The sequence below is a fragment of the Panulirus ornatus genome, chromosome 67 (genome assembly GCF_036320965.1).
Source record: "Panulirus ornatus isolate Po-2019 chromosome 67, ASM3632096v1, whole genome shotgun sequence".
In the NCBI taxonomy this organism is placed as follows: domain Eukaryota; kingdom Metazoa; phylum Arthropoda; class Malacostraca; order Decapoda; family Palinuridae; genus Panulirus; species Panulirus ornatus.
In genome coordinates this window covers 17,093,391-17,119,315 of record NC_092290.1, presented here as the reverse complement: position 1 = coordinate 17,119,315, position 25,925 = coordinate 17,093,391, and the positions used below count along the sequence as shown (strand labels likewise).

Genomic DNA, 25,925 nt, shown 5'->3' with positions numbered 1-25,925 from the left:
TCCGGGCTCACTTACTCTCATCGCTCTCTTCACCCCAACATTCTCTCTTCTTTTCTGAAAACCTCTACAAATCTTCACCTTCGCCTCCACAAGATAATGATCAGAAATCCTCCAGCTGACCCTGTCAGCACATTAACATCCAGAAGTCTCTTTCACACGCCTATCAGTTAACATATAATCCATCTCTGGCCATCTCTCCTACTTACATACATCTGCTTATGTATATCTCTTCACCATTTCCATTTACAACAATGAACACCCTATTTACACCAATGATACCCTCAACTGCCACAGTATATGTGTATATGTCTGTGTGTGTATATTTATGTATACGTTGAGATGTATAGGTATGTATATTTGCGTGTGTGGACGTGTATGTATATACATGTGTATGTGGGTGGGTTGGGCCGTTCTTTCATCTGTTTCCTTGCGCTACCTCACTAATGCGGGAGACAGTGACAAAGCAAAATAAAGTGAGTCAGTTGATGTTCGCTGATGATACAGCACTGGTGGCTGATTCGTGTGAGAAACTGGAGAAGCTGGTGACTGAGTTTGGTAAAATGCATTCAAGTCACCCATCATAGCTGCAGACACATCCGCTCAGCTGCCCCCAAAACACGTGCCTCTCATGATTTCTCTTCTCTTGACCAGGTGCATAGGCACCAGTAATCACCCATCTCTCCCCATTTACTTTCAGTTTTACCAATATCAGTTTAGAGTTTACTTTCTTACGCTCTATCACATACTCCCACAACGATTGCTTCAGTAGTGTTACTCCTTTCTTTGTTCTTATCCTCTCACCAATCCCCTGACTTTACTCCTAAGACATTCCAAAACCACTCTTCTTTACCCTTGAGCTTCATTTCACTCAGAGCCAAAACATCCAGGTTCCTTTCCTCAAACGTACTACCTATCTCTCCTTTTTTCTCATCTTGTTACATCCACTTTCATTTAGACACCCCAATCTGAGCCTGACTCCTTGTTTCCCCTTTTAGAAAGTTAGATAAAAGGAGGGGAGGATCTCTAAACACCCCCCCCCCCCCCCCAAGTCGCCTTCTACGACACATGGGGAATATGTAGCAAGTATTCTTTCTCCCTTATCCCCCAGGGTTGGTAAGGATATTCAATGTATGTATGGTTCATGGTGAAGTGCCTGAGGATTGGCAGAATGCATGCTAGTGTCATTGTACAAAGGTTTAGGATATAAAGGTGAGTGTTCAAATTACAGAGGTATAAGTTTGATGAGTATTCCTGGGAAATTAAATGGGAGGGTATTGATTTAGAGGTAAAGGTATGTACAAAGCATCAGACTGGGGAAGAGCAGTGTTGTTTCAGAAGTGGTAGAGGATGTGTGGATCAGGTGTTTGCTTTGAAGAATGTATGTGAGAAAAACTTCGAAGAACAGATGGATTTGTATGTAGCATTTATGGATCTGGAGAAGGCATATGATAGGGTTGATAAGAGATGCTTTGTGGAAGGTATTAAGAGAATATGGTGCATGAGGCAAGTTGCTTGAAGGAGTGAAAAGTTTTTAGATGTAAGGAATGTGTTCGAGTGGGAAGAGAGGAAAGTGATTGGTTCCTGTGAATGTCAGTTAGTGGCAGGGGTGCATGATGTCTCCATTGCTGTTTAATTTGTTTATGGATGGGGTGGTTCGGGAGGTGAATGCAAAAGTTTTGGAGAGAGGGGCAAGTATGCAGTCCATTATGGGTGAGAAGACTTGGGAAGCGAATCAGTTGTTGTTCGCTGATGATACAGCACTAGTGGCTGCTTCCGGTGAGAAACTGCAGAAGTTGGTGACTGAGTTTGGTAAAGTGTGTGAAAAAAGAAAGCAGAGAGTAAATGTGAATAAGAGCATTGTTATTAGGTTCAGTAGGATTAAAGGACAAGTTGATTGGGAGATATGTTTGAATGGAGAAAAACTGGAGGAAGTGAAGTGTTTTAGATATTTGGGAGTAGATTTGGCAGCGAATGGAACCATGGAAGTGGAAGTGAGTCACTGGGTGGGGGAGGGGGCGAAGGTTCTGGGAGTGTTGAAGAATGTGTGGAAGGCGAGAACATTATCTTGGAGAGGAAAAATGGGCATGTTTGAGAGAATAGTGGTTCCAACAATGTTATTTGGTTGCGAGGCATGGGCTACTGATAGGGTTGTGCGGAGGAGGGTGGATTTGTTGGAAATGAAATGTTTGAGGACAATATGTGGTGTGATGTGGTTTGATCGAGTATGTAATGAAAGGGTAAGAGAGATGTGTGGTAATGAAAAGAGTGTGATTGAGAGAGCAGAAGAGGTTGTGTTGAAATGGTTTGGTCACATGGAGAGATTAAGTGAGGAAAGATTGACGAAGAGGATATATGTGTCAGAGGTGGAGGGAACGAGAAGTGGGAGACCAAATTGGAGGTGGAAGGATGGAGTGAAAAAGATTGTGAGTGATCAGGGCCTAAACATGCAGGAGGGTGAAAGGCGTGCAAGGAATAGAGTGAATTGGAACGATGTGGTATACCGGAGTCAACGTGCTGTCAGTGAATTGAACCAGGGCATGTAAAGCATCTGAGGTAAACCATGGAAATTTTTGTGGGGCCTGTATGTGGAAAGGGAACTGTGGTTTCAGTGCATTACGCATGACAGTTAGAGACTGAGTGTGAATGAATGTGGCCTTTGTTGTCATTTCCTAGTGCTACCTCGTGGGTGTGTGCTATTTCATGTGTGGTGGGGTGGTGACGGGAATGGATGAAGGCAGCAAGTATGAATTTGCACAAGTGTGTATGTGTATATGTCTCTGTATGTATATATATGTATACATTTAAATGTTTTGTTTTTCGTACTTTGCCATTTCCTGCGCTAGCGAGGTAGTGTTAAGAACAGAGGAGTGAGCCTTTCAGGGAATATCCTCACTTAGCCCCCTTCTCTGTTCCTTCTTTTGGAAAATTAAAAACGAGAGGGGATTATTTCCAGCCTCCCTTTCCCTCCCCTTTTAGTCTCCTTCTATGACATGTGGGGAATACATGGGAAGTATTCTTTCTACCCTGTCCCAAGGGATATGTTGAAATGTGTTGGTATGTATATGTGCATGTGTGGACGTTTATGTATATACATGTGTATGTGGGTGGCTTGGTCCATTCTTTTGTCTTTTTCCTTTTGCTACCTCTCTAACGTGGGAGACGGTGATTGAATATGATAAAATATAAGATTTATAATAGCTATTGTAGTGTTTCATTGTATGTATAACTTGTCAGTACTAATTACATGCAATAAACTTACTTTGGTGTGTAAATTTGGTGATTTGCCATGTACGAGGGGCCCACCGAACCTGAAATGCCACAGGCTTCCTAAGGTCTAAATCTGGCCCTGTAGGAGACAGTCAAGGATTTTCCCTGAAGGCTCCATAAACTCTTCCTAATGATACTTTTAACCTAGAGAGGATAATTTTGCATATAAAAAAAGATTGAAGTATATTTTTGCTTTTTGTTAACCCATGCTTTCTACTTTTACTTAGTTCTGAAACTTGGTTTCAGGTGATGAAGACACCAATCTTAAGTTCCAGCCAGTCTTGTTGAAGAATTTTGCTGGGAAAAACTGGAAGGGAATCTCAGTTGGACAACACCATAGGTATGATTTTTTTTGAAATATTGAATATTTGATATATTGAATATTAATCTTTTTAGATTTTGCTATATTCAGATTTTCTTCATATAGTAATTTTGATGAGTATTGTCCATTCACCTATGATTAAGTTCTCATTTCCTCTCATGAAATATGTTAATAGTGTCTTGTTCAAACTTTGTTTGATTCATTTCTTTTCGTCATATACAAAAATCTTCAGGTTTTCATAACTCTAAACTATTTGGTTCAGAGAGTTACAGCATTCAAAACCTGAATACTGTAGGCTTGAATCATAACTTCCACTTTGACATTGATCATCTTTTTTTTTCTTTTTTCTCTTGAAACATCTTTGCTGTCATACAACTTTTTAACTTATCTTCTGTTTTCTTTTACTGTTTCCCCATTCATTTTATTCCATTCATCCAGTATTAAACTTGAAAAGTACTCTTTTACATCCTGTCTGATATGTTCTTTATCTATCAATGATGCCCATTCCTTTTGGGAACTCCCTCAGTTCGGTGGCCACATCAAAAGAGCCTCCATAGTTGTTGAACCTCAATGCTGATTCTTATCATATAGTGCCTCACCATTAACAAGCCAGTGGAAGAAGGCAACTCAAGTTTAGCGTTTTCAGAGGCTGTTACCTAATATTCCTACCATCTCCTACCCAATGTGTCTTCCTCCTAATGTTTTTTCCTAATGTCTCAAACTACTGCTACTACCTAATGCTCCCAGCTAGTGCTCCTACCTATTATACTCCAAACTGATACTTCTTCCTAATGCCCCTACCTACTACTTCTACCTGATGTTCTCACCTAATGCTCCTCCCAACCACATCTGGCTGTTACTCCTACCATTTTGCCAAATGGCAGGGCTAGTGCATGCTGCTCACCACAGGAAAATCTTGAGTTACACAGTAAGACTTCTGTGAGTTAATTGTTGTCAAGTGTTATGTGTGACAAGGAGAGATTGTATATTTATTTGTTTCTTTAATATCCCGTAATGGCCTCTGACTTTTCTGTCTCTCCATCTCTTAAAGAACTGTTCTATGTCTGTGTCATCGTACTGGTTTAAAAACTTAAAGGTTCTATTCAGATCACTCCTCACTTTACTTCATGGCAGCCTTTCCCTGTAACTCATATATTTGTTTATTATACTTTTTTGCTGTCTCCCGCATTAGCGAGGTAGTGCAAGGAAACAGACGAAAGAATGGCCCAACCCACCCACATACACATGTATTTACATACACGTCCACACACACACATATACATTCCTATACCTCTCAATGTCTTCTTTCATACTATTCGCCATTTCCCGCATTAGTAAGGTAGCGCTAAGAACAGAGGACTGGGCCTTTGAGGGAATATCCTCACCTGGCCCCCTTCTGTTCCTTCTTTTGAAAGATTAAAAGAAAAAAAAATGGGAGGATTTCCAGCCACCCGCCCCCTCCCCTTTTAGTCGCCTTCTACGACACGCAGGGAATACGTGGGAAGTATTCTTTCTCCCCAATCCCCAGGGATACATCTCAACATATACATATATATACGCACACAGACATATACTTATATACACGTACATAATTCATACCGTCTGCCCTTATTCATTCCCGTCGCCACCCTGCCACACATGAAATGAAAACCCCTTCCCCCCGCATGTGCGCGAGGTAGAGCTAGGAAAGACAACAAAGGCCACATTCGTTCACAATTGGTCTCTAGCTGTCATTTATAATGCACCGAAACCACAGCTCCCTTTCCATATCCAGGCCCCACAAAACTTTCAATGGTTTACCCCAGACGCTTCACATGCCCTGGTTCAATCCATTGATAGCACATCGACCCTGGCATACCACATCATTCCAATTCACTCTATTCCTTGCATGCCTTTCATTCTCCTGCATGTTCAGGCCCCTTTCACTCAAAATCTTTTTCACTCCATCTTTCCACCTCCAATTTGGTCTCCCACTTCTCGTTCCCTCCACCTCTGACACATATATCCTCTTTGTCAATCTTTCCCCACTCATTCTCTCCATGTGACCAAACCATTTCAAAACACCCTCTTCTGCTCTCTCAACCACACTCTATTTATTACCACACATCTCTCTTACCCTTTCATTACTTACTCGATCAAACCACCTCACACCACATATTGTCCTCAAACATCTCATTTCCAGCACATCCACCCTCCTCCACACCACTCAATCTATAGCCCAAGCCTCGCAACCATATAACATTGTGGGAACCACTATTCCTTCAAACATACCCGTTTTTGCTTTCCACGGTAACGTTCTCAACTTCCACACATTTTACAACGCTCCCAGAATTTTCGCCCCCTCCCCCACCCTATGATTCACTTCCGCTTCCATGGTTCCATCCGCTGCCAAATCCACTCCCAGATATCTAAAACACTTCACTTCCTCCAGTTTTTCTCCATTCAAATTTACCTCCCAATTGACTTGTCCCTCAAGTCAATTGGGAGGTAATAACCTTGCTCTTATTCACATTTACTCTCAACTTTCTTCTTTCACACACTTTACCAAACTCAGTCACCAGCTTCTGCAGTTTCTCACTCGAATCAGCCACCAGCACTGTATCATCAGCGAACAACAACTGCCTCACTTCCTAAGCTCTCTCATCCCCAACAGACTTCATCTTTGCCCCTCTTTCCAAAACTCTTGCATTCACCTCCCTAACAACCCCATCCATAAACAAACAACCATGGAGGCATCTTGCACCCCTGCCGCAAACCTACATTCACTGAGAACCAATCAATTTCCTCTCTTCCTACACGTACACATGCCTTACATCCTTGATAAACACTTTTCACTGCTTCAAACAACTTGCCTCCCACACCATATATTCTTAATACCTTCCACAGAGCATCTCTATCAATTCTATCATATGCCTTCTCCAGATCCATAAATGCTACATACAAATCCATTTGCTTTTCTAAGTATTTCTCACATACATTTTTCAAAACAGACACCTGATCCACACATCCTCTACCACTTCTGAAACCACACTGCTCTTCCCCAATCTGATGCTCTGTACATGCCTTCACCCTCTCAATCAATACCCTCCCATGTAATTTCCCAGGAATACTCAACAAACTTATACCTCTGTAATTTGAGCACTCACTCTTATCCCCTTGTGCCTTTGTTCAGTGTCACTATGCATGCATTCCGCCAGTCCTCAGGTACCTCACCATGAGTCATACATTAAATATCCTTACTAACCAGTCAGCAATACAGTCACCCCCTTTTTTTTTAATAAATTCCACTGCAATACCATCCAAACCCGCTGCCTTGCCAGCTTTCATCTTCCACAAAGCTTTTACTACCTCTTCTCTGTTTACCAAATCATTCTCCCAAACCCTCTCACTTTGCACACCACCTCGAGCAAAACACCCTATATCTACCACTCTATTATCAAACACGTTCAACAAACCTTCAAAATACACCCTCTGTCTCCCTCTCACATCACCACTACTTGTTATCACCTCCCCATTAGCCCCCTTCACTGATGTTCCCATTTGTCCCCTTGTCTTATACACTTTATTTCCCTCCTTCCAAAACATCTTTTTATTCTCCCTAAAATTTAATGATACTCTCTCACCCCAACTCTCATTTTCCCTCTTTCTCACCTCTTGCACCTTTCTCTTGACCTCCTGCTTCTTTCTTTTATACATTTACCAGTCACTTTCATTTTTTTCCTTGCAAAAATCGTTCAAATGCCTCTCTCTTCTCTTTCACTCATAATCTTACTTCTTCATCCCACCACTCACTACCCTTTCTAATCTGCCCACCTCCCACGCTTCTCATGCCACAAGCATCTTTTGGGCAAGCCATCACTGCTTCCCTAAATACATCCCATTCCTCCCCCACTCCCCTTACGTCCTTTGTTCTCACCTTTTTCCATTCAGTACTCAGTCTCTCCTGGTACTTCCTCACACGTCTCCTTCCCAAGCTCACTTACTCTCACCACTCTCTTCGCCCCAACATTCTCTCTTCTTTTCTGAAAACCTCTACAAATCTTCACCTTTGCCTCCACAAGATAATGATCAGACATCCCTCCAGTTGCACCTCTCAGCACATTAACATCCAAAAGTCTCTCTTTCGCGCCTATCATTTACACGTAATCCAATCCCTGTAACTCATCTTTCTCAATTCTTATACCTTGTCTGTTGCCCTTCCCTGGGCCTTCTCATTTAGTATCGTGTTTGAGTTTATGATTACCTTTGTGTGCTGTGTGGGAAGGGTTTTTATACTTGTGGAGCCCCATCTTTTGAACATTGTTTCCCATTCATGTTCTTGAATTTCTGTATGCTCTCTACATTAACTATGTCAAGTTTTTTTTATTCAGTTGTTCCACCTCCCTTAATTTATAAAAGTACTTCCTTATTTCTTTTTCTCTTTACTTAATATCATATTATGTGTAAGTGTGAGATGAGCAGATTTTTAAGCCTTTGGGTACAGATAACTTGCACTACAACATTTGGAATTTCATTATATATTGTTTGTACTCATTTGTTTCTCTTGCCTTAGTTAGTGTAAGGGACAAATAAACAGCAGCTTTGCTTTCACACTTGTCCTCTTTAGTTTTACATATAATTTACTGAAACATAGCCTACCATCCACAGTCATGCCCCACAGAATATTATGTGTGTTTTATCATCCTCTCAAAGACTTTTGATATATTATATGTGATGTCAAGCTAATTGGCCTAATACTCCTGCCTACTACTTCTATCCATAGCTCCTACCATTTCAGCAAAAGGCAGGGCTAGCACATTGCACTCACAGTAGGAAAGTCTGGAGTTGTCAGTGTTATGTCTGATAAGGAGAAATAAGGAGAAATTGTAAAATTTTTTGGGACTAAATGCCAGGTGTCCACATGAGGATGAAGTAGAGAGAAAAGACCTGGGTCAGGGGAGTGGAACTTGATGACCATGCATTTATAACCAACCTTCCCGGTACCCAGGTGGGTATTGATAGTAATGTACCTCCTTGGTTGGCGGCTGCCTACCAACAAGTACCTACCGGTATTTTTTTTTTTTTTTTTTTTTACTGTTTGAATGACTGATGCACATGCCTGCAGTTAGAAGCATCTTTTAGTGTCTTTTTTAAATTATACTTGTCTTTCTCTTTCAGCTTGGCAGTGACTGATGATGGTACAGTACACTGTATGGGACGAAGAGAATATGGTCGTTTAGGAATGGGAGACTTAAATCATGACATCAAGAAACCGACACCTATTGAATCCTTAGTGGGTCAGAAGGCTATCCGTGTATCTGCTGGGGAATGTGTCTCATTGGTGGTCATGGAATCTGGTAGGCTTTTATTATTTTCTGTTACTTATTATTGTATTTGAGTATAAGTAAACATTTACTTTATGCTTCATAATTGGAAAGGTACAGCATAATTTTCACACCTAGATACCCATATCACATTTTTTCCTAATTATTAGGCAAGGCCTTTCCTCACCTGGTGGAAGCATTTTGGTTGATCAGAATTTGCTGTAATAACTGACTGACAACCAACTGCAGTTAGTTTAAGGCTGATGATTCAGCCACTACTTAGTTCTTTTATTGCTAAGCCCATGACTCCAAGACTGAGTTTCAGCTTTCATTACTGTATCCACAGTATTTTACGTATCTTTGTGTTAGTCTCATGATATCACTGTTTAAACCTTATGATTTTTTACCCTTTCAAATGTAGGGCAACTTTTGGCTATCATCACTGTCTCTTGATGCAACCTTATCTTGTTTCATGTAACAAGCTAATAACCTTGAAATGCATTCTAATAGTTATTTATTTTCATAATTTTGTTTTATACCAAATTGCTTTCCAAACTTTAGAGGCAGTGTCGGGAACAAATAAGCAGTGGCCTCACTTTGAACACATTCAGTCACTAGCTGTCATGAGTACCTAAACCAGAGACTGCCACTCAAAGTCAATCCCCACTGACCACTCCATAGTTTACTTCATATGTCGGTATTAATGGACTCCACCTGCTTGAGGTTATACCTTGAGTGAAAAGTCTTCTTTATTTAGGGTGTATCATCATGTCAGCGAAATAGTCTTCAAAAACTTCTTTCTTCAAAGGAGTCCATCCTGTCTGTATTACTGAGCATAGTACAGTCTTGTTGCTATTCTTTTCAAAAACTTTCTTCAAAGGAGTCCATCCTGTACCCATAGTACAGTCTTGTTGCTGCAGGAACTCCTAAAAAAAGGATTGTGGAGTAACAGTTGGACTTTGGCTGAAATTTCTGGTGATATTTTTTGACATACTCAGGATCAGCCCATTGACACTATGTCCCCCCTATCAATATACCCCATCATTTCACCTCATTCTACCCAGTTGACACCTCTTAACTCACTTGAAGGCTGTCATACCTTAAAGCCTTCTTTATTCCATCTTTCCACATTGTTTGACTTCCCTTTTCTCCATGTTTCCACTAATTCTTAGATAAAGATCTATCTATATCTCTGATGCCCGTTCCATCCGGGAATTCTCATGAAGGGGTAGTCATGGCAAAAGAGTCTGCACATATCTCTTTTGATGAGAAGAATGTTTTACATTGGTCTAGAGGGTGTATGTACTTAGTCTTCCCTGTTGATTGATAATGAAGTTCAAGGTTGATTTGGAGGGACTCTCACCTTTGCACAAAAAATTAGGAAATTACAAAAATATTTTTTGCTTACAGAACATATTTTATCCTTATGTAAAGAAAAAGTTTGTAAAAAGTAGTATGATTTCCTCTCAATTGGTTTGGTAGAATTTTGAATGGACTTCATTGAGATAGGTGGGCTGCTTATGTACAATAATTGTTTTTCATGCCCTACTTTATTCTTTCAGACTCAAATACACATACTTGAACATAATTCACATTCTACAATGTTGTGTGTGTGTAAAGTTAACTTTCATTTTTCTAAAACCATCTCCATGTGGTCCTGCTTTGATGGGTGTGGTCAGTTTCTTTAGTGCTATGGTATTTCCTTGAAGGGGATAATAGGATAGGAGAATAGGTAGTAGTCTATTGGCAGCCAACGACCAGGGAGGTATATATATTACCAGTGCTACCTGCCTAGGGATTGGTAGGATTAACAATTCAGTGATTGTCAAATTGCTTTCCTCTGACCCAGGTAGCTGTCTTTTCTTTCTGCCTAACCCACATATGGACTACTGGCATTCTATCCACTAACATAGTCTCATAAAGAGAGGACTAAACATGCATTTGTTAGGCAGGCAACGACCATGGAAGTACATTACTAGTACTACATGCCTGGGTATCAGGAGGCTTGTTGACATCTGCATAGTGAGCCAGCACTTTAGTGGTTGTTAAGTTGCACTCTTCTGACCCAGGACTACTGACATTCTGTATACAAACACAAACACAGTCTCTCCTCGTCATTTGTAACACTTAACTCGCAGTGCTTATTCTTTGTAACTCCAGGTTTTCCTCTGGTGAGTGCTATGCGCTAGCCCTTCCAAAATGGTTGGAGCTGTAGGTAGTAGTTGTCAGGACTTTTAGGCTGGAGCATTAAGTAGAAACATTAGGTAGTAGTAGTTAGAAGTGGTCATTAGGAACATTAGGTAGAAGCCTCTGCAAAAACTGCACCGGAGTTCCCCTTTGCCAGTGGCCTGTTAAGGGTGAGGCATTGAAGGCTACGAAGCGGTACTGTCAGTTTTTAGTTGTGGAGAGACTGTTGCCATGGCCACCCCTTTGAGGGAGTTCCAATTTGAATAGGCATCAGAGATACGAATAGACAAATAGGTTGAACATACAGTCTCTCTTTGCCATACATAACACTTGACAACACTTCTCTCACAACTCTAGATTTTCCTGTGGTGAGCACTTTGCACTAGCCTTGCATTTTAGCAGATTTGTAGCAGCAGTAGATACAAGTAGTAGGTAGGAACTTTTAGGAAGGTCCATTATGTAGTAGTAGCATTTGGTAGAAGTGGTAGGTAGGAGCCTCTGCAAACACTGCACTAGAGTTGTCGTCTACCAATGGCCTGTTAAGGGTGAGGTAGTAAAGGCTAAGCAGCAGCACTGAAGTCCACTAGTTATGGAGACTATTGCCATGGCCACCCTTTTGAGGGAGTTCCATGAGGGAACAGGCATCAGAGATATAGAATAGAGTAGGTAAGTGGGAGGGCACAATAGAGTTTGAAGGACAGAATAAGGTATGCATGTGTAAAAGGGTTATATTCTGGATAAATCTTTTGTGGTAGGATCATATTGTAAGTGAAAGTTTTACACAAGCCTCCCTCTCATTTTGCAGATCAGTATTACACTTTTATATTTAAAATTTAAAGGTTCATAAAAGTTCTATATCAGGGTATGTAGATGTTTCTAGCTTATACTACTTTGGATTTAAGGAAATGTACTGCTGTTAGTATTCATGTCAGTGTCTCAGAAAATTTTATGGTTGGTGTAATGAACTGCATTTGTCTTGGGGCATATAGATTATTCAAATTTCTTGGCATTGTAATGGGTGCTTACCCATTTTATATTTATGCTTGAGTGGTGCAGTATGAATTGAAAAAAAAATCGTGTTCATCTCTATTTGGAATTTAGTGAGGTACCCAGTTTGATTTGCAGGCGATGTGTATGGCTTTGGAATGGGCACAAACAATCAACTGGCCCAGGGTGATGAAGAGGATCAGTTGCTTCCCGTTAAGCTGTCAGGAAAGCAGTTGGAAGAGCGAAGAGTTGTGGCAGCAGAAGCTGGAGGACAGCATACAATTCTTTTAGCTGTACCCAAGTGATGCATGTAGCTTTAGGGAACAAAAATATTATAGTGTTTTTGTGCAAGACCATTTTGCTCAGTGGCACAGCAGAAAAAGTGTCCATATGCTTATCTTGGTAACTTATTTGTACAAATTTCTGTGTGACTGTGTGTAAGGATAACCCGTGTGCAGTTTACAAACTGATTTTTTTTGCTCATGAATGTGTATGTGATAAGTTTTATGTTTATTCCTAAGAATACTCTACACACGAATCATGATATTTTAAAGAGAATACAAATGCTAAGGTTATTTGCATGATGTAAAGATAGTTTGTCATTTTGTATTTTAGGACAGAGTTTTAGTAAGAGTTTAGGCCTAGTGCTTGCCAAGTTTCCCCTTGTATTTTGTTGTTTTGTGTAGTCGGCTTAAAAAATCTCCAGATATATTAATAAAGTATGTAAGACTATTTTTTGAGCTTTACTTTCACAGTTTATGTGTGAAAGAATATGGAACTTTAAAGAAGCTGTGTTTTAAGTAATTTTATATCCAGGCTGTTATAGAAAGTTTTATCATGATAGGTTATTGTGAATTCTTCTATATTTGTAGAGAGGATAATTTACATAACCAATTCAGTAAGAACTTGAAAAATAATCTTACTTATGGTAAATAGCCAAAGATATAAATCATGTAATTGAAATAAAAAAGGGGTCTCTCTTATTTTTCTCTTACACCTCTCGTTTTTTTTTATTCCCACATGGCTAGGAGCAGTGGCAGATTCAAGTATTCCATGAAGATGGCCTATTGATTCAAGGCATATATACAGTGATTGAGGGTCAGTTTAAAAGGACTGATAAATGTCATAAACGTTCTTGTAAATCCTTCTGTTACTCAGTACTCATGCAAATATGCAGGCTATCTATCTATCTTTGTTTCTGACATCCACTCCCCTGGGGAATTTCCATGAAGGTGGTAGCCATGACAAAAGAGTCTTTACTTGTTCTTGCATGCCACCCTCACTTACACCATTCCATGCATTATTTCCCTCCAAATCAAAATAAAATCATTACTTTATTGGTCATGAAATTTGTTGTGCATTTTTCAGACAGTTAAGGAGTTTCACACAGATATTTCTTTACATTCATCACCAATGTATATCAAAAAAAAACATGCTAAAGCATTATGCAGAGCTGCGAACCATTGCGTTTTTGCCATATTAAAAATTTTTGACATGGCAGTAAGAGTTTTCTTTGTAAAATAAATTTATTGAAATTATTGTTGTATGTTTGTGTACTGTACATTTATTGTGTATGTAATATATGGGAATTTCACAGGGGTGCAATGTTCAATATGTAGCACACACATGTATCAATGCCGTCCACAAAATAACAGACATTGTTCAATTTCTGACCATTTTGCAGAAATGACTGTACAAATTGTTGCACAGTCGGTCTTACTGTCTGATCTTATCTTTAGCTTGTGTAACCAGGCTAGTCCTATTTGTAGGCCAGGTCCTCCTGAGGCTTCAAAAAGTTGTGCAAAATTATGTATAAAAGTGGAGGTGAAGGTGAAGATTTGTAGAGGTTTTCAGAAAAGAAGAGAGAATGTTGGGGTGAAGAGAGTGGTGAGTAGTGAGCTTGGGAAGGAGACTTGTGTGAAGAAGCACCCGAGTACCAGGAGAGACTGAGTGCTGAATGGAAAAGGCGAGAGCAAAGGACATAAGGGGAGTGGGGGAGGAATGGGATGTATTTAGGTAAGCAGTGATGGCTTGTGCAAAAGATGCTTGTGGTATGAGAAGCGTGGGAGGTGGGCAGGTTAGAAAGGGTAGTGAGTAGTGGGATGAAGAAGTAAGATTATTAGTGAAAGAGAAGAGACAGGCATTTGGACAATTTTTGCAGGGAAATAGTGCAAATGACTGGGAGATGTATAAGAGGCAGAAGGTCAAGAGGTGAAAAAGAGGGCAAATGAGAGTTGGGATGAGAGAGTATCATTAGATTTTAGGAAGAATAAAAAGATGTTTTGAAAGGAGGTAAATAAAGTGCGTAAGACAAGAGAACAAATGGGAACACCGGTGAAGGGCGCTAATGGGGAGGAAATAACAAGTAGTGGTGATGTGAGGAGATGGAGTGAGTATTTTGAAGGTTTGTTGAATGTGTTTGATGGTAGAGTGGCAGATATAGGGTGCTTTGGTTGAGGTGGTGCGCGAAGTGAGAGGGTCAGGGAGAATGCTTTGGTAAACAGAGAAGAGGTATATTGAAAGCTTTGTGGAAGATGAAAGCCGGCAAGGCGGTGGGTTTGGATGGTATTGCATTGGAATTTATCAAAAAAGGGGGTGACTGCTGTGGACTGGTTGGTGAGGATATTCAATGTATGTATTGCTCATGGTGAAGTGCCTGAGGATTGGCGGAATGCATGCATAGTGACACTGAACAAAGGCAAAGGGGATAAAGGTGAGTGTTCAAATTACAGAGGTATAAGTTAGTTGAGTATTCCTGGGAAATTATATGGGAGGGTATTGATTGAGAGGGTGAAGACATGTACAGTGTATCACATTGAGGAAGAGCAGTGTGGTTTCAGGAGTGGCAGAGGATGTGTGGATCAGTTGTTTGCTTTGAAAAATGTATGTGAGAAATACTTAGAAAAACAAATGGATTTGTATGTAGCATTTATGGATCTGGAGAAGGCATATGATAGAGTTGATAGAGATGTTCTGTGGAGGGTATTAAGAGTATATGGTGTGGAAGGCAATTTGCCGGCAGTGAAAAGTTTTTATCAAGGATGTAAGGCATGTGTAGGAGTAGGAAGAGAGGAAAGTGATTGGTTCTCAGTGAATGCTGGTTTGCGGCAGGGGTGCGTGATGTCTCCATGGTTGTGTAATTTGTTTATGGATGGGGTTGTTAGGGAGGTGAATGCAAGAGTTTTGGAGAGAGGGGCAAGTATGCAGTCTGTTGTGGATGAAAGAGCTTGGGAAGTGAGTCAGTTGTTCGCTGATGATACAGCGTTGGTGGTTGATTTGGGTGAAAAACTGCAGAAGCTGGTGACTGACTTTGGTAAAGTGTGTGAAAGAAGAAAGCCGAGAGTAAGGTTAATAGGTACTGCAAGTTTGAGGGACAAGTCAATTGGGAGGTAAGTTTGAATGGAGAAAAACTGGAGGAAATGAAATTTTTATATATCTGGGAGTGGATTTGGCAGCGAATGGAACCATGGAAGCGGAAGTGAGTCACAGGGTGCCCCGGGGAGGTGGCAAAAGTTTTGGGAGCATTGAAAAATGTGTGGAAGGCAAGAACATTATCTTGGAAAGCAAAAATGGGTATGTTTGGAGGAATAGTGGTCCTAACAATGTTATATGGTTGCGAGGCGTGGGCTATAGACAGGGTTGTGCAGAGGAGGGTGGATGTGTTGGAAATGAGATGTTTGAGGACAATATGTGGTATGAGGTGGTTTAATCAAGTAAGTAATGAAAGGGTAAGAGAGATGCGTGGTAATGAACAGAGTATGGTTGAGAGAGCAGAAGAGGGTGTATTGAAATGGTTTGGTCACATGGAGAGAATGAGTGAGGAAAGATTGACAAAGATATATGTGTCAGAGGTGGAGGGAACGAGAAGTGGGAGGCCAAATTTTAGGTGGAAGGATGGAGTGAAAAAGATTTTGAGCGATCGGGGCCTGAACATACAGGAGGGTGAAAGGCGTGGAAGGAATAGAGCGAACTGGAATGATGTGGTATACTGGGGTCGACATGTAGTCAATGGATTGAACCAGGTCATGTGAAGCGTCTGGGGTAAACCATGGAAAATTTTGTGGGTCCTGGATGTGGAAAGGGAGCTGTGGTTTCGGTGCATTATACATGACAGCTAGAGACTGAGTATAAACGAATGTGGCCTTTGTTGTCTTTTCCTAGCACTACCTCATGTGCATGTGGGGGGAGGGGGGTCGTCATTTCATGTGTGGCATGGTGGCGACGGGAATGAGTAAAGGCAGCAAGTATGTGTATATACGTATATGTGTGTATGGATATATATGTAGACAGATGAAGAGTAACAAAAGATTACAATAAAAATCAAAACCGTAGCATAAAAGTTACATCACATCAGTTAACTTGGGCCTAGATTAACAAAGATGAAATGGAATTTTAAGTATAAATCTGATCCTCTCTTGCAAAATCTAGTGTTGTAATCTCTAGCAAAGCAGTGAAAAGATTCCTATTACCATTACAAATTCCAAATCAGGTCTATGTAAAACATTTAAAAAGTTGTATAATAAGAAACTCAATTAGACAATGACCAATTTTAATTTAAGAGTTTGAAGAGGTCAAAATGTTACAGCCATCTTCCATGTGGAAAAAGTTGATCCTCATGTTTTGATGTTTTGGCTTGCTGTTGCTTGTATTGCATATCATGCTATGCATCACTGAGTGAATCAACAGAGAGCTGGAGAAGATTTAAGTCACTTCCTCATGGCATTGATTTTGGGTACAAAATCAAGCAGAAAGTAGATTTTTCTTTAAAAGTATATGGAAAAACACAGTAGACAAAGGATAGGGTGGTTGGATAAGATAAGAGAAGTAACAATTATTAAGAAAGGAAGTATAGGAGCACTGGTCAGGGCTACAGAAGTCAGGGAAAAATGTTATGCCATAATTGCTAACCCCCTTCTTGTTGGGGAATCACACTGGTTGATTGATTGCCCCCAATGATTCATCCTATATATATATAGTCAGCAACAGTCTTGCAATTTCCTTCCCAGTTAACGCGTGACTGTCGGGTATACATTTGCATTAAGGACAATGAACATTTCTAGTTTATTTCTTTTTTCATTTATGCTATCCAACATTATATGGTGTTTTACTATTGTGGGTTGAATGATTCATGCATGGTTTACATATTGATAATCCTTCTACCAGATTTCCCAGTAGCACTGACATGTTTTTTGTGTAATTTTAACAATGAAATCGTGAAGATGATCGGAGAAGCACCATTCTCTGTATCAATAGATGGCAGCTCAGATCATAGGGCACAAGAGCAGTTATATCCCATTATTTTGAGATACTTTGATTCTGAAGTGAACAGAGTTCTTAGTGCCCTGCTGGAAATTGTTACAACAGAGGAACGATCTACTGGAAAGAAACATCTTTCAGCTTCTTGACGATGTCAACAGAAAATAAGATCCCATCGAGAAATGTCATTTGTTTTGCAGCAGAGTATGCAGCTGTCATGATGGGAAAGCAGAATGGGGAAGGTGCATTTATAAAGATGAAAAATCCAGATACTTTCATCATAGGATGTCCTCGTCATCTTCATCTCCCTGCTGAGGAAGGAGCTAGGCAGATGCAATTTTCACTGATGAACTTACTTCATCCTGTTTATTATTATTTGGAGAAAGCTAGTAAGTACCACAAAAGACTTCATGGAGGTTCAAACCTCCATGCAGTCTTGAAACGTGTGTGCTCGCTGGCTCTCTTTGGAAAGGGCACTGCCTAGACTTGTTGAACAATGGGAGCCTTTGAAACATTACTTCTCCAAAAAAGCAGTGTCCACAGGAAAGGAATGTAGATGATGACACTTCAAAGGAGTCGAAGAAACAAGGTCTCTATAAGTGAAAGTTGTGCCACACTTTTTTCAGACCAAGATAATGCAAGGTCACTCCATCTTTCCTGGTAAAAAGCAGTGCTGGTTAGACTTCATCAAGATATATCTGAATCATAAACGAATGTGGCCTTTGTTGTCTTTTCCTAGCACTACCTCATGTGCATGTGGGGGGAGGGGGGTCGTCATTTCATGTGTGGCATGGTGGCGACGGGAATGAGTAAAGGCAGCAAGTATGTGTATATACGTATATGTGTGTATGGATATATATGTAGACAGATGAAGAGTAACAAAAGATTACAATAAAAATCAAAACCGTAGCATAAAAGTTACATCACATCAGTTAACTTGGGCCTAGATTAACAAAGATGAAATGGAATTTTAAGTATAAATCTGATCCTCTCTTGCAAAATCTAGTGTTGTAATCTCTAGCAAAGCAGTGAAAAGATTCCTATTACCATTACAAATTCCAAATCAGGTCTATGTAAAACATTTAAAAAGTTGTATAATAAGAAACTCAATTAGACAATGACCAATTTTAATTTAAGAGTTTGAAGAGGTCAAAATGTTACAGCCATCTTCCATGTGGAAAAAGTTGATCCTCATGTTTTGATGTTTTGGCTTGCTGTTGCTTGTATTGCATATCATGCTATGCATCACTGAGTGAATCAACAGAGAGCTGGAGAAGATTTAAGTCACTTCCTCATGGCATTGATTTTGGGTACAAAATCAAGCAGAAAGTAGATTTTTCTTTAAAAGTATATGGAAAAACACAGTAGACAAAGGATAGGGTGGTTGGATAAGATAAGAGAAGTAACAATTATTAAGAAAGGAAGTATAGGAGCACTGGTCAGGGCTACAGAAGTCAGGGAAAAATGTTATGCCATAATTGCTAACCCCCTTCTTGTTGGGGAATCACACTGGTTGATTGATTGCCCCCAATGATTCATCCTATATATATATAGTCAGCAACAGTCTTGCAATTTCCTTCCCAGTTAACGCGTGACTGTCGGGTATACATTTGCATTAAGGACAATGAACATTTCTAGTTTATTTCTTTTTTCATTTATGCTATCCAACATTATATGGTGTTTTACTATTGTGGGTTGAATGATTCATGCATGGTTTACATATTGATAATCCTTCTACCAGATTTCCCAGTAGCACTGACATGTTTTTTGTGTAATTTTAACAATGAAATCGTGAAGATGATCGGAGAAGCACCATTCTCTGTATCAATAGATGGCAGCTCAGATCATAGGGCACAAGAGCAGTTATATCCCATTATTTTGAGATACTTTGATTCTGAAGTGAACAGAGTTCTTAGTGCCCTGCTGGAAATTGTTACAACAGAGGAACGATCTACTGGAAAGAAACATCTTTCAGCTTCTTGACGATGTCAACAGAAAATAAGATCCCATCGAGAAATGTCATTTGTTTTGCAGCAGAGTATGCAGCTGTCATGATGGGAAAGCAGAATGGGGAAGGTGCATTTATAAAGATGAAAAATCCAGATACTTTCATCATAGGATGTCCTCGTCATCTTCATCTCCCTGCTGAGGAAGGAGCTAGGCAGATGCAATTTTCACTGATGAACTTACTTCATCCTGTTTATTATTATTTGGAGAAAGCTAGTAAGTACCACAAAAGACTTCATGGAGGTTCAAACCTCCATGCAGTCTTGAAACGTGTGTGCTCGCTGGCTCTCTTTGGAAAGGGCACTGCCTAGACTTGTTGAACAATGGGAGCCTTTGAAACATTACTTCTCCAAAAAAGCAGTGTCCACAGGAAAGGAATGTAGATGATGACACTTCAAAGGAGTCGAAGAAACAAGGTCTCTATAAGTGAAAGTTGTGCCACACTTTTTTCAGACCAAGATAATGCAAGGTCACTCCATCTTTCCTGGTAAAAAGCAGTGCTGGTTAGACTTCATCAAGATATATCTGAATCATCCTTAAACAGAAAACAGTGCAGGACAGGCTTCTAAAAAGACATCTCTACCTTCCTCTTCTCAGACAGCCAGCAGTCTAGGAAAGGTTTTATGCCAGAAGACATCTCTACCTTCATCCTCAAAAAATGAGCAACTTTGAGCAAAGTTGACTCAGTGACTGCATCTACTAGGGTACTATTTGTGGGGCAGGGAAGCAACAGTAATGGATGTAAGCAAGCAAGCATGAATATGTACATGTGTATATATGTATGTATATGTGCTTAAACGAGGGTTTATGTATATATACGTGTACATGAGTGGATGGTCCATTCTTCGTTTGTTTCCAGGCACTTCCTTGCTCACGCGGGAAACCGATTTTTGGATGGTATTGCAGTGGAATTTATTAAAAAAGGGGGTGACTGTATTGTTGACTGGTTGGTAAGGTTATTTAATGTATGTATGATTCATGGTGAGGTGCCTGAGGATTGGCAGAATGGGTGCATAGTGCCACTGTACAAAGGCAAAGGGGATAAGAGTAAGTGCTCAAATTACAGAGGTATAAGTTTGTTGAGTATTCCTGGTAAATTATATTTATTTGATTATTTATTTTGCTTTGTCGCTGTCTCCCGCGTTTGCGAGGTAGCGCAAGGAAACAGACGAAAGAAATGGCCCAACCCACCCCCATACACATGTATATACATACATGTCCACACACGCAAATATACATACCTATACATCTCAATGTACACATATATATGCACACACAGACACATACATGTATACCCATGCACACAATTCACACTGCCTGCCTTTATTCATTCCCATTGCCACCTCGCCACACATGGAATACCATCCCCCTCCCCCCTCATGAATGCGAGGTAGCGCTAGGAAAAGACAACAAAGGCCCCATTCGTTCACACTCAGTCTCTAGCTGTCATGCAGTAATGCCCGAAACCACAGCTCCCTTTCCACATCCAGGCCAAACACTACTTTCCCTGGTTTACCCCAGACGCTTCACATGCCCTGATTCAATCCACTGACAGCACGTCAACCCCGGTATACCACATCGATCCAATTCACTCTATTCCTTGCCCTCCTTTCACCCTCCTGCATGTTCAGGCCCCGATCACTCAAAATCTTTTTCACTCCATCTTTCCACCTCCAATTTGGTCTCCCACTTCTCCTCGTTCCCTCCACCTCCGACACATATATCCTCTTGGTCAATCTTTCCTCACTCATTCTCTCCATGTGCCCAAACCATTTGAAAACACCCTCTTCTGCTCTCTCAACCACGCTCTTTTTATTTCCACACATCTCTCTTACCCTTACATTACTTACTCGATCAAACCACCTCACACCACACATTGTCCTCAAACATCTCACTTCCAGCACATCCACCCTCCTGCGCACAACTCTATCCATAGCCCACGCCTCGCAACCATACAACATTGTTGGAACCACTATTCCTTCAAACATACCCATTTTTGCTTTCCGAGATAAATGTTCTCGACTTCCACACATTCTTCAAGGTTCCCAGAATTTTCGCCCCCTCCCCCCACCCTATGATTCACTTCCGCTTCCATGGTTCCATCCGCTGCCAGAACCACTCCCAGATATCTAAAACACTTTACTTCCTCCAGTTTTTCTCCATTCAAACTTACCTCCCAATTGACTTGACCCTCAACCCTATTGTACCTAATAACCTTGCTCTTGTTCACATCTACTCTTAACTTTCTTCTTTCACACACTTTACCAAACTCAGTCACCAGCTTCTGCAGTTTCTCACATGAATCAGCCACCAGCGCTGTATCATCAGCGAACAACAACTGACTCACTTCCCAAGCTCTCTCATTCACAACAGACTTCATACTTGCCCCTCTTTCCAAAACTCTCGCATTCACCTCCCTAACAACCCCATCCATAAACAAATTAAACAACCATGGAGACATCACACACCCCTGCCGCAAACCTACATTCACTGAGAACCAATCACTTTCCTCTCTTCCTACACGTACACATGTCTTACATCCTCGATAAAAACTTTTCACCGCTTCTAACAACTTGCCTCCCACACCATATATTCTTAATACCTTCCACAGAGCATCTCTATCAACTCTATCATATGCCTTCTCCAGATCCATAAATGCTACATACAAATCCATTTGCTTTTCTAAGTATTTCTCACATACATTCTTCAAAGCAAACACCTGATCCACACATCCTCTACCACTTCTGAAACCACACTGCTCTTCCCCAATCTGATGCTCTGTACATGCCTTCACCCTCTCAATCAATACCCTCCCATATAATTTACCAGGAATACTCAACAAACTTATACCTCTGTAATTTGAGCACTCACTCTTATCCCCTTTGCCTTTGTACAATGGCACTATGCACGCATTCTGCCAATCCTCAGGCACCTCACCATGAGTCATACATACATTAAATAACCTTACCAACCAGTCAACAATACAGTCACCCCCTTTTTTAATAAATTCCACTGCAATACCATCCAAACCTGCTGCCTTGCCGGCTTTCATCTTCCGCAAAGCTTTTACTACTTCTTCTCTGTTTACCAAATCATTTTCTCTAACCCTCTCACTTTGCACACCACCTCGACCAAAACACCCTATATCTGCCACTCTATCATCAAACACATTCAACAAACCTTCAAAATACTCACTCCATCTCCTACTCACATCACCACTACTTGTTATCACCTCCCCATTAGCGCCCTTCACTGAAGTTCCCATTTGCTCCCTTGTCTTACGCACTTTATTTACCTCCTTCCAGAACATCTTTTTATTCTACCTAAAATTTAATGATACTCTCACACCCCAACTGTCATTTGCCCTCTTTTTCACCTCTTGCACCTTTCTCTTGACCTCCTGTCGCTTTCTTTTATACATCTCCCACTCAATTTCATTTTTTCCCTGCAAAAATCGTCCAAATGCCTCTCTCTTCTCTTTCACTAATAATCTTACTTCTTCATCCCACCACTCACTACCCTTTCTAATCAACCCACCTCCCGCGCTTCCCATGCCACAAGCATCTTTTCCGCAATCCATCACTGCTTCCCTAAATACATCCCATTCCTCCCCCACTCCCCTTACTTCCATTGTTCTCACCTTTTTCCATTATGTACTCAGTCTCTCCTGGTACTTCCTCACACAAATCTCCTTCCCAAGCTCACTTACTCTCACCACCCTCTTCACCCCAACATTCACTCTTCTTTTCTGAAAACCCATGCAAATCTTCACCTTAGCCTCCACAAGATAATGATCAGACATCCCTCCAGTTGCACCTCTCAGCACATTAACATCCAAAAGTCTCTCCTTCGCGCGCCTGTCAATTAACACGTAATCCAATAACACTCTCTGGCCATCTCTCCTACTTACATATGTATACTTATGTATATCTCGCTTTTTAAACCAGGTATTCCCAATCACCAGTCCTTTTTCAGCACATAAATCTACAAGCTCTTCACCATTTCCATTTACAACACTGAACACCCCATGTATACCAATTATTCCCACAACTGCCACATTACTCACCTTTGCATTCAAATCACCCATCACTATAACCCGGTCTCGTGCATCAAAACCACTAACACACTCATTCAGCTGCTCCCAAAACACTTGCCTCTCATGATCTTTCTTCTCATGCCCAGGTGCATATGCACCAATAATCACCCATCTCTCTCCATCAACTTTCAGTTTATCCATATTAATCGAGAATTTACTTTCTTACATTCTACCACATACTCCCACAACTCCTGTTTCAGGAGTACTGCTACTCCTTCCCTTGCTCTTGTCCTCTCACTAACCCCTGACTTTACTCCCAAGACATTCCTAAACCACTCTTCCCCTTTACTCTTGTGCTTCGTTTCACTCAGAGCCAAGACATTCAGGTTCCTCTCCTCAAACATACTACCTCTCTCTCCTTTTTTCACATCTTGGTTACATCCACACACATTTAGACACCCCAATCTGAGTCTACGAGGAGGATGAGCACTCCCCGCGTGACTCCTTCTGTTTCCCATTTTTAGAAAGTTAAAATACAAGGAGGGGAGGATTTCCGGCCCCCAGCTCCCGTTGAGAGGGTGAAGGCATGTACAGAGCATCAGATTGGGGAAGAGCAGTGTGGTTTCAGAAGTGGTAGAGGATGTGTGGATCAGGTGTTTGCTTTGAAGAATGTATGCGAGAAATACTTAGAAAAGCAAATGGATTTGTATGTAGCATTTATTGATCTGGAGAAGGCATATGATAGAGTTGATAGAGATGCTCTGTGGAAGGTATTAAGAATATATGGTGTGGGAGGCAAATTGTTAGAAGCAGTGAAAAGTTTTTATCGAGGATGTAAGGCATGTGTACGTGTAGGAAGAGAGGAAAGTGATTGGTTCTCAGTGAATGTAGGTTTGCGGCAGGGGTGTGTGATGTCTCCATGGTTGTTTAATTTGTTTATGGATGGGGTTGTTAGGGAGGTAAATGCATGAGTTTTGGAAAGAGGGGCAAGTATGAAGTCTGTTGGGGATGAGAGAGCTTGGGAAGTGAGTCAGTTGTTGTTCGCTGATGATACAGCGCTGGTGGCTGATTCATGTGAGAAACTGCAGAAGCTGGTGACTGAGTTTGGTAAAGTGTGTGAAGAAGAAAGTTATGAGTAAATGTGAATAAGAGCAAGGTTATTAGGTACAGTAGGGTTGAGGGTCAAGTCAATTGGGAGGTGAGTTTGAATGGAGAAAAACTTGAGGAAGTGAAGTGTTTTAGATATCTGGAAGTGGATCTGGCAGCGGATGGAACCATGGAAGCGGAAGTGGATCATAGGGTGGGGGAGGGGGCGAAAATTCTGGGGGCCTTGAAGAATGTGTGGAAGTCGAGAACATTATCTCGGAAAGCAAAAATGGGTATGTTTGAAGGAATAGTGGTTCCAACAATGTTGTATGGTTGCGAGGCGTGGGCTATGGATAGAGTTGTGCGCAGGAGGATGGATGTGCTGGAAATGAGATGTTTGAGGACAATGTGTGGTGTGAGGTGGTTTGATCGAGTGAGTAACGTAAGGGTAAGAGAGATGTGTGGAAATAAAAAGAGCGTGGTTGAGAGAGCAGAAGAGGGTGTTTTGAAGTGGTTTGGGCACATGGAGAGAATGAGTGAGGAAAGATTGACCAAGAGGATATATGTGTCGGAGGTGGAGGGAACGAGGAGAAGAGGGAGACCAAATTGGAGGTGGAAAGATGGAGTGAAAAAGATTTTGTGTGATCGGGGCCTGAACATGCAGGAGGGTGAAAGGAGGGCAAGGAATAGAGTGAATTGGAGCGATGTGGTATACCGGGGTTGACGTGCTGTCAGTGGATTGAATCAAGGCATGTGAAGCGTCTGGGGTAAACCATGGAAAGCTGTGTAGGTATGTATATTTGCGTGTGTGGTCGTATGTATATGCATGTGTATGGGGGGGTTGGGCCATTTCTTTCGTCTGTTTCCTTGCGCTACCTTGCAAACGCGGGAGACAGCGACAAAGTATAATAAAAAAATATTTATTATATTTCAGAATATTTATTATATTTTTATTATACTTTGTCGCTGTCTCCCGCGTTTGCGAGGTAGCGCAAGGAAACAGACGAAAGAAATGGCCCCCCCCCCCCCCATACACATGTATATACATACGTCCACACACGCAAATATACATACCTACACAGCTTTCCATGGTTTACCCCAGACGCTTCACATGCCTTGATTCAATCCACTGACAGCACGTCAACCCCGGTATACCACATCGCTCCAATTCACTCTATTCCTTGCCCTCCTTTCACCCTCCTGCATGTTCAGGCCCCGATCACACAAAATCTTTTTCACTCCATCTTTCCACCTCCAATTTGGTCTCGCTCTTCTCCTCGTTCCCTCCACCTCCGACACATATATCCTCTTGGTCAATCTTTCCTCACTCATTCTCTCCATGTGCCCAAACCACTTCAAAACACCCTCTTCTGCTCTCTCAACCACGCTCTTTTTATTTCCACACATCTCTCTTACCCTTACGTTACTCACTCGATCAAACCACCTCACACCACACATTGTCCTCAAACATCTC

The 25,925-nt window shown here is 41.1% G+C and overlaps 1 protein-coding gene across 5 annotated transcripts in view; it reads left to right on the top strand.

Annotated features, from left to right (window-relative positions):
• The window catches only part of LOC139747177 (regulator of chromosome condensation-like), a 43,894-nt gene extending 30,850 nt beyond the window's left edge, over positions 1-13,044 (top strand). For all 5 annotated transcript variants that reach the window (XM_071659158.1, XM_071659155.1, XM_071659157.1 and 2 more), the window contains exons 7-9: positions 3,514-3,607; positions 8,747-8,925; positions 12,205-13,044. In XM_071659158.1, the coding sequence (XP_071515259.1) occupies positions 3,514-3,607; positions 8,747-8,925; positions 12,205-12,371 (440 nt within the window). In that variant the 3' untranslated portion in view covers positions 12,372-13,044. The remainder of the gene's footprint in view (positions 1-3,513; positions 3,608-8,746; positions 8,926-12,204) is intronic.
• The last annotated feature ends 12,881 nt before the right edge of the window (positions 13,045-25,925 follow it).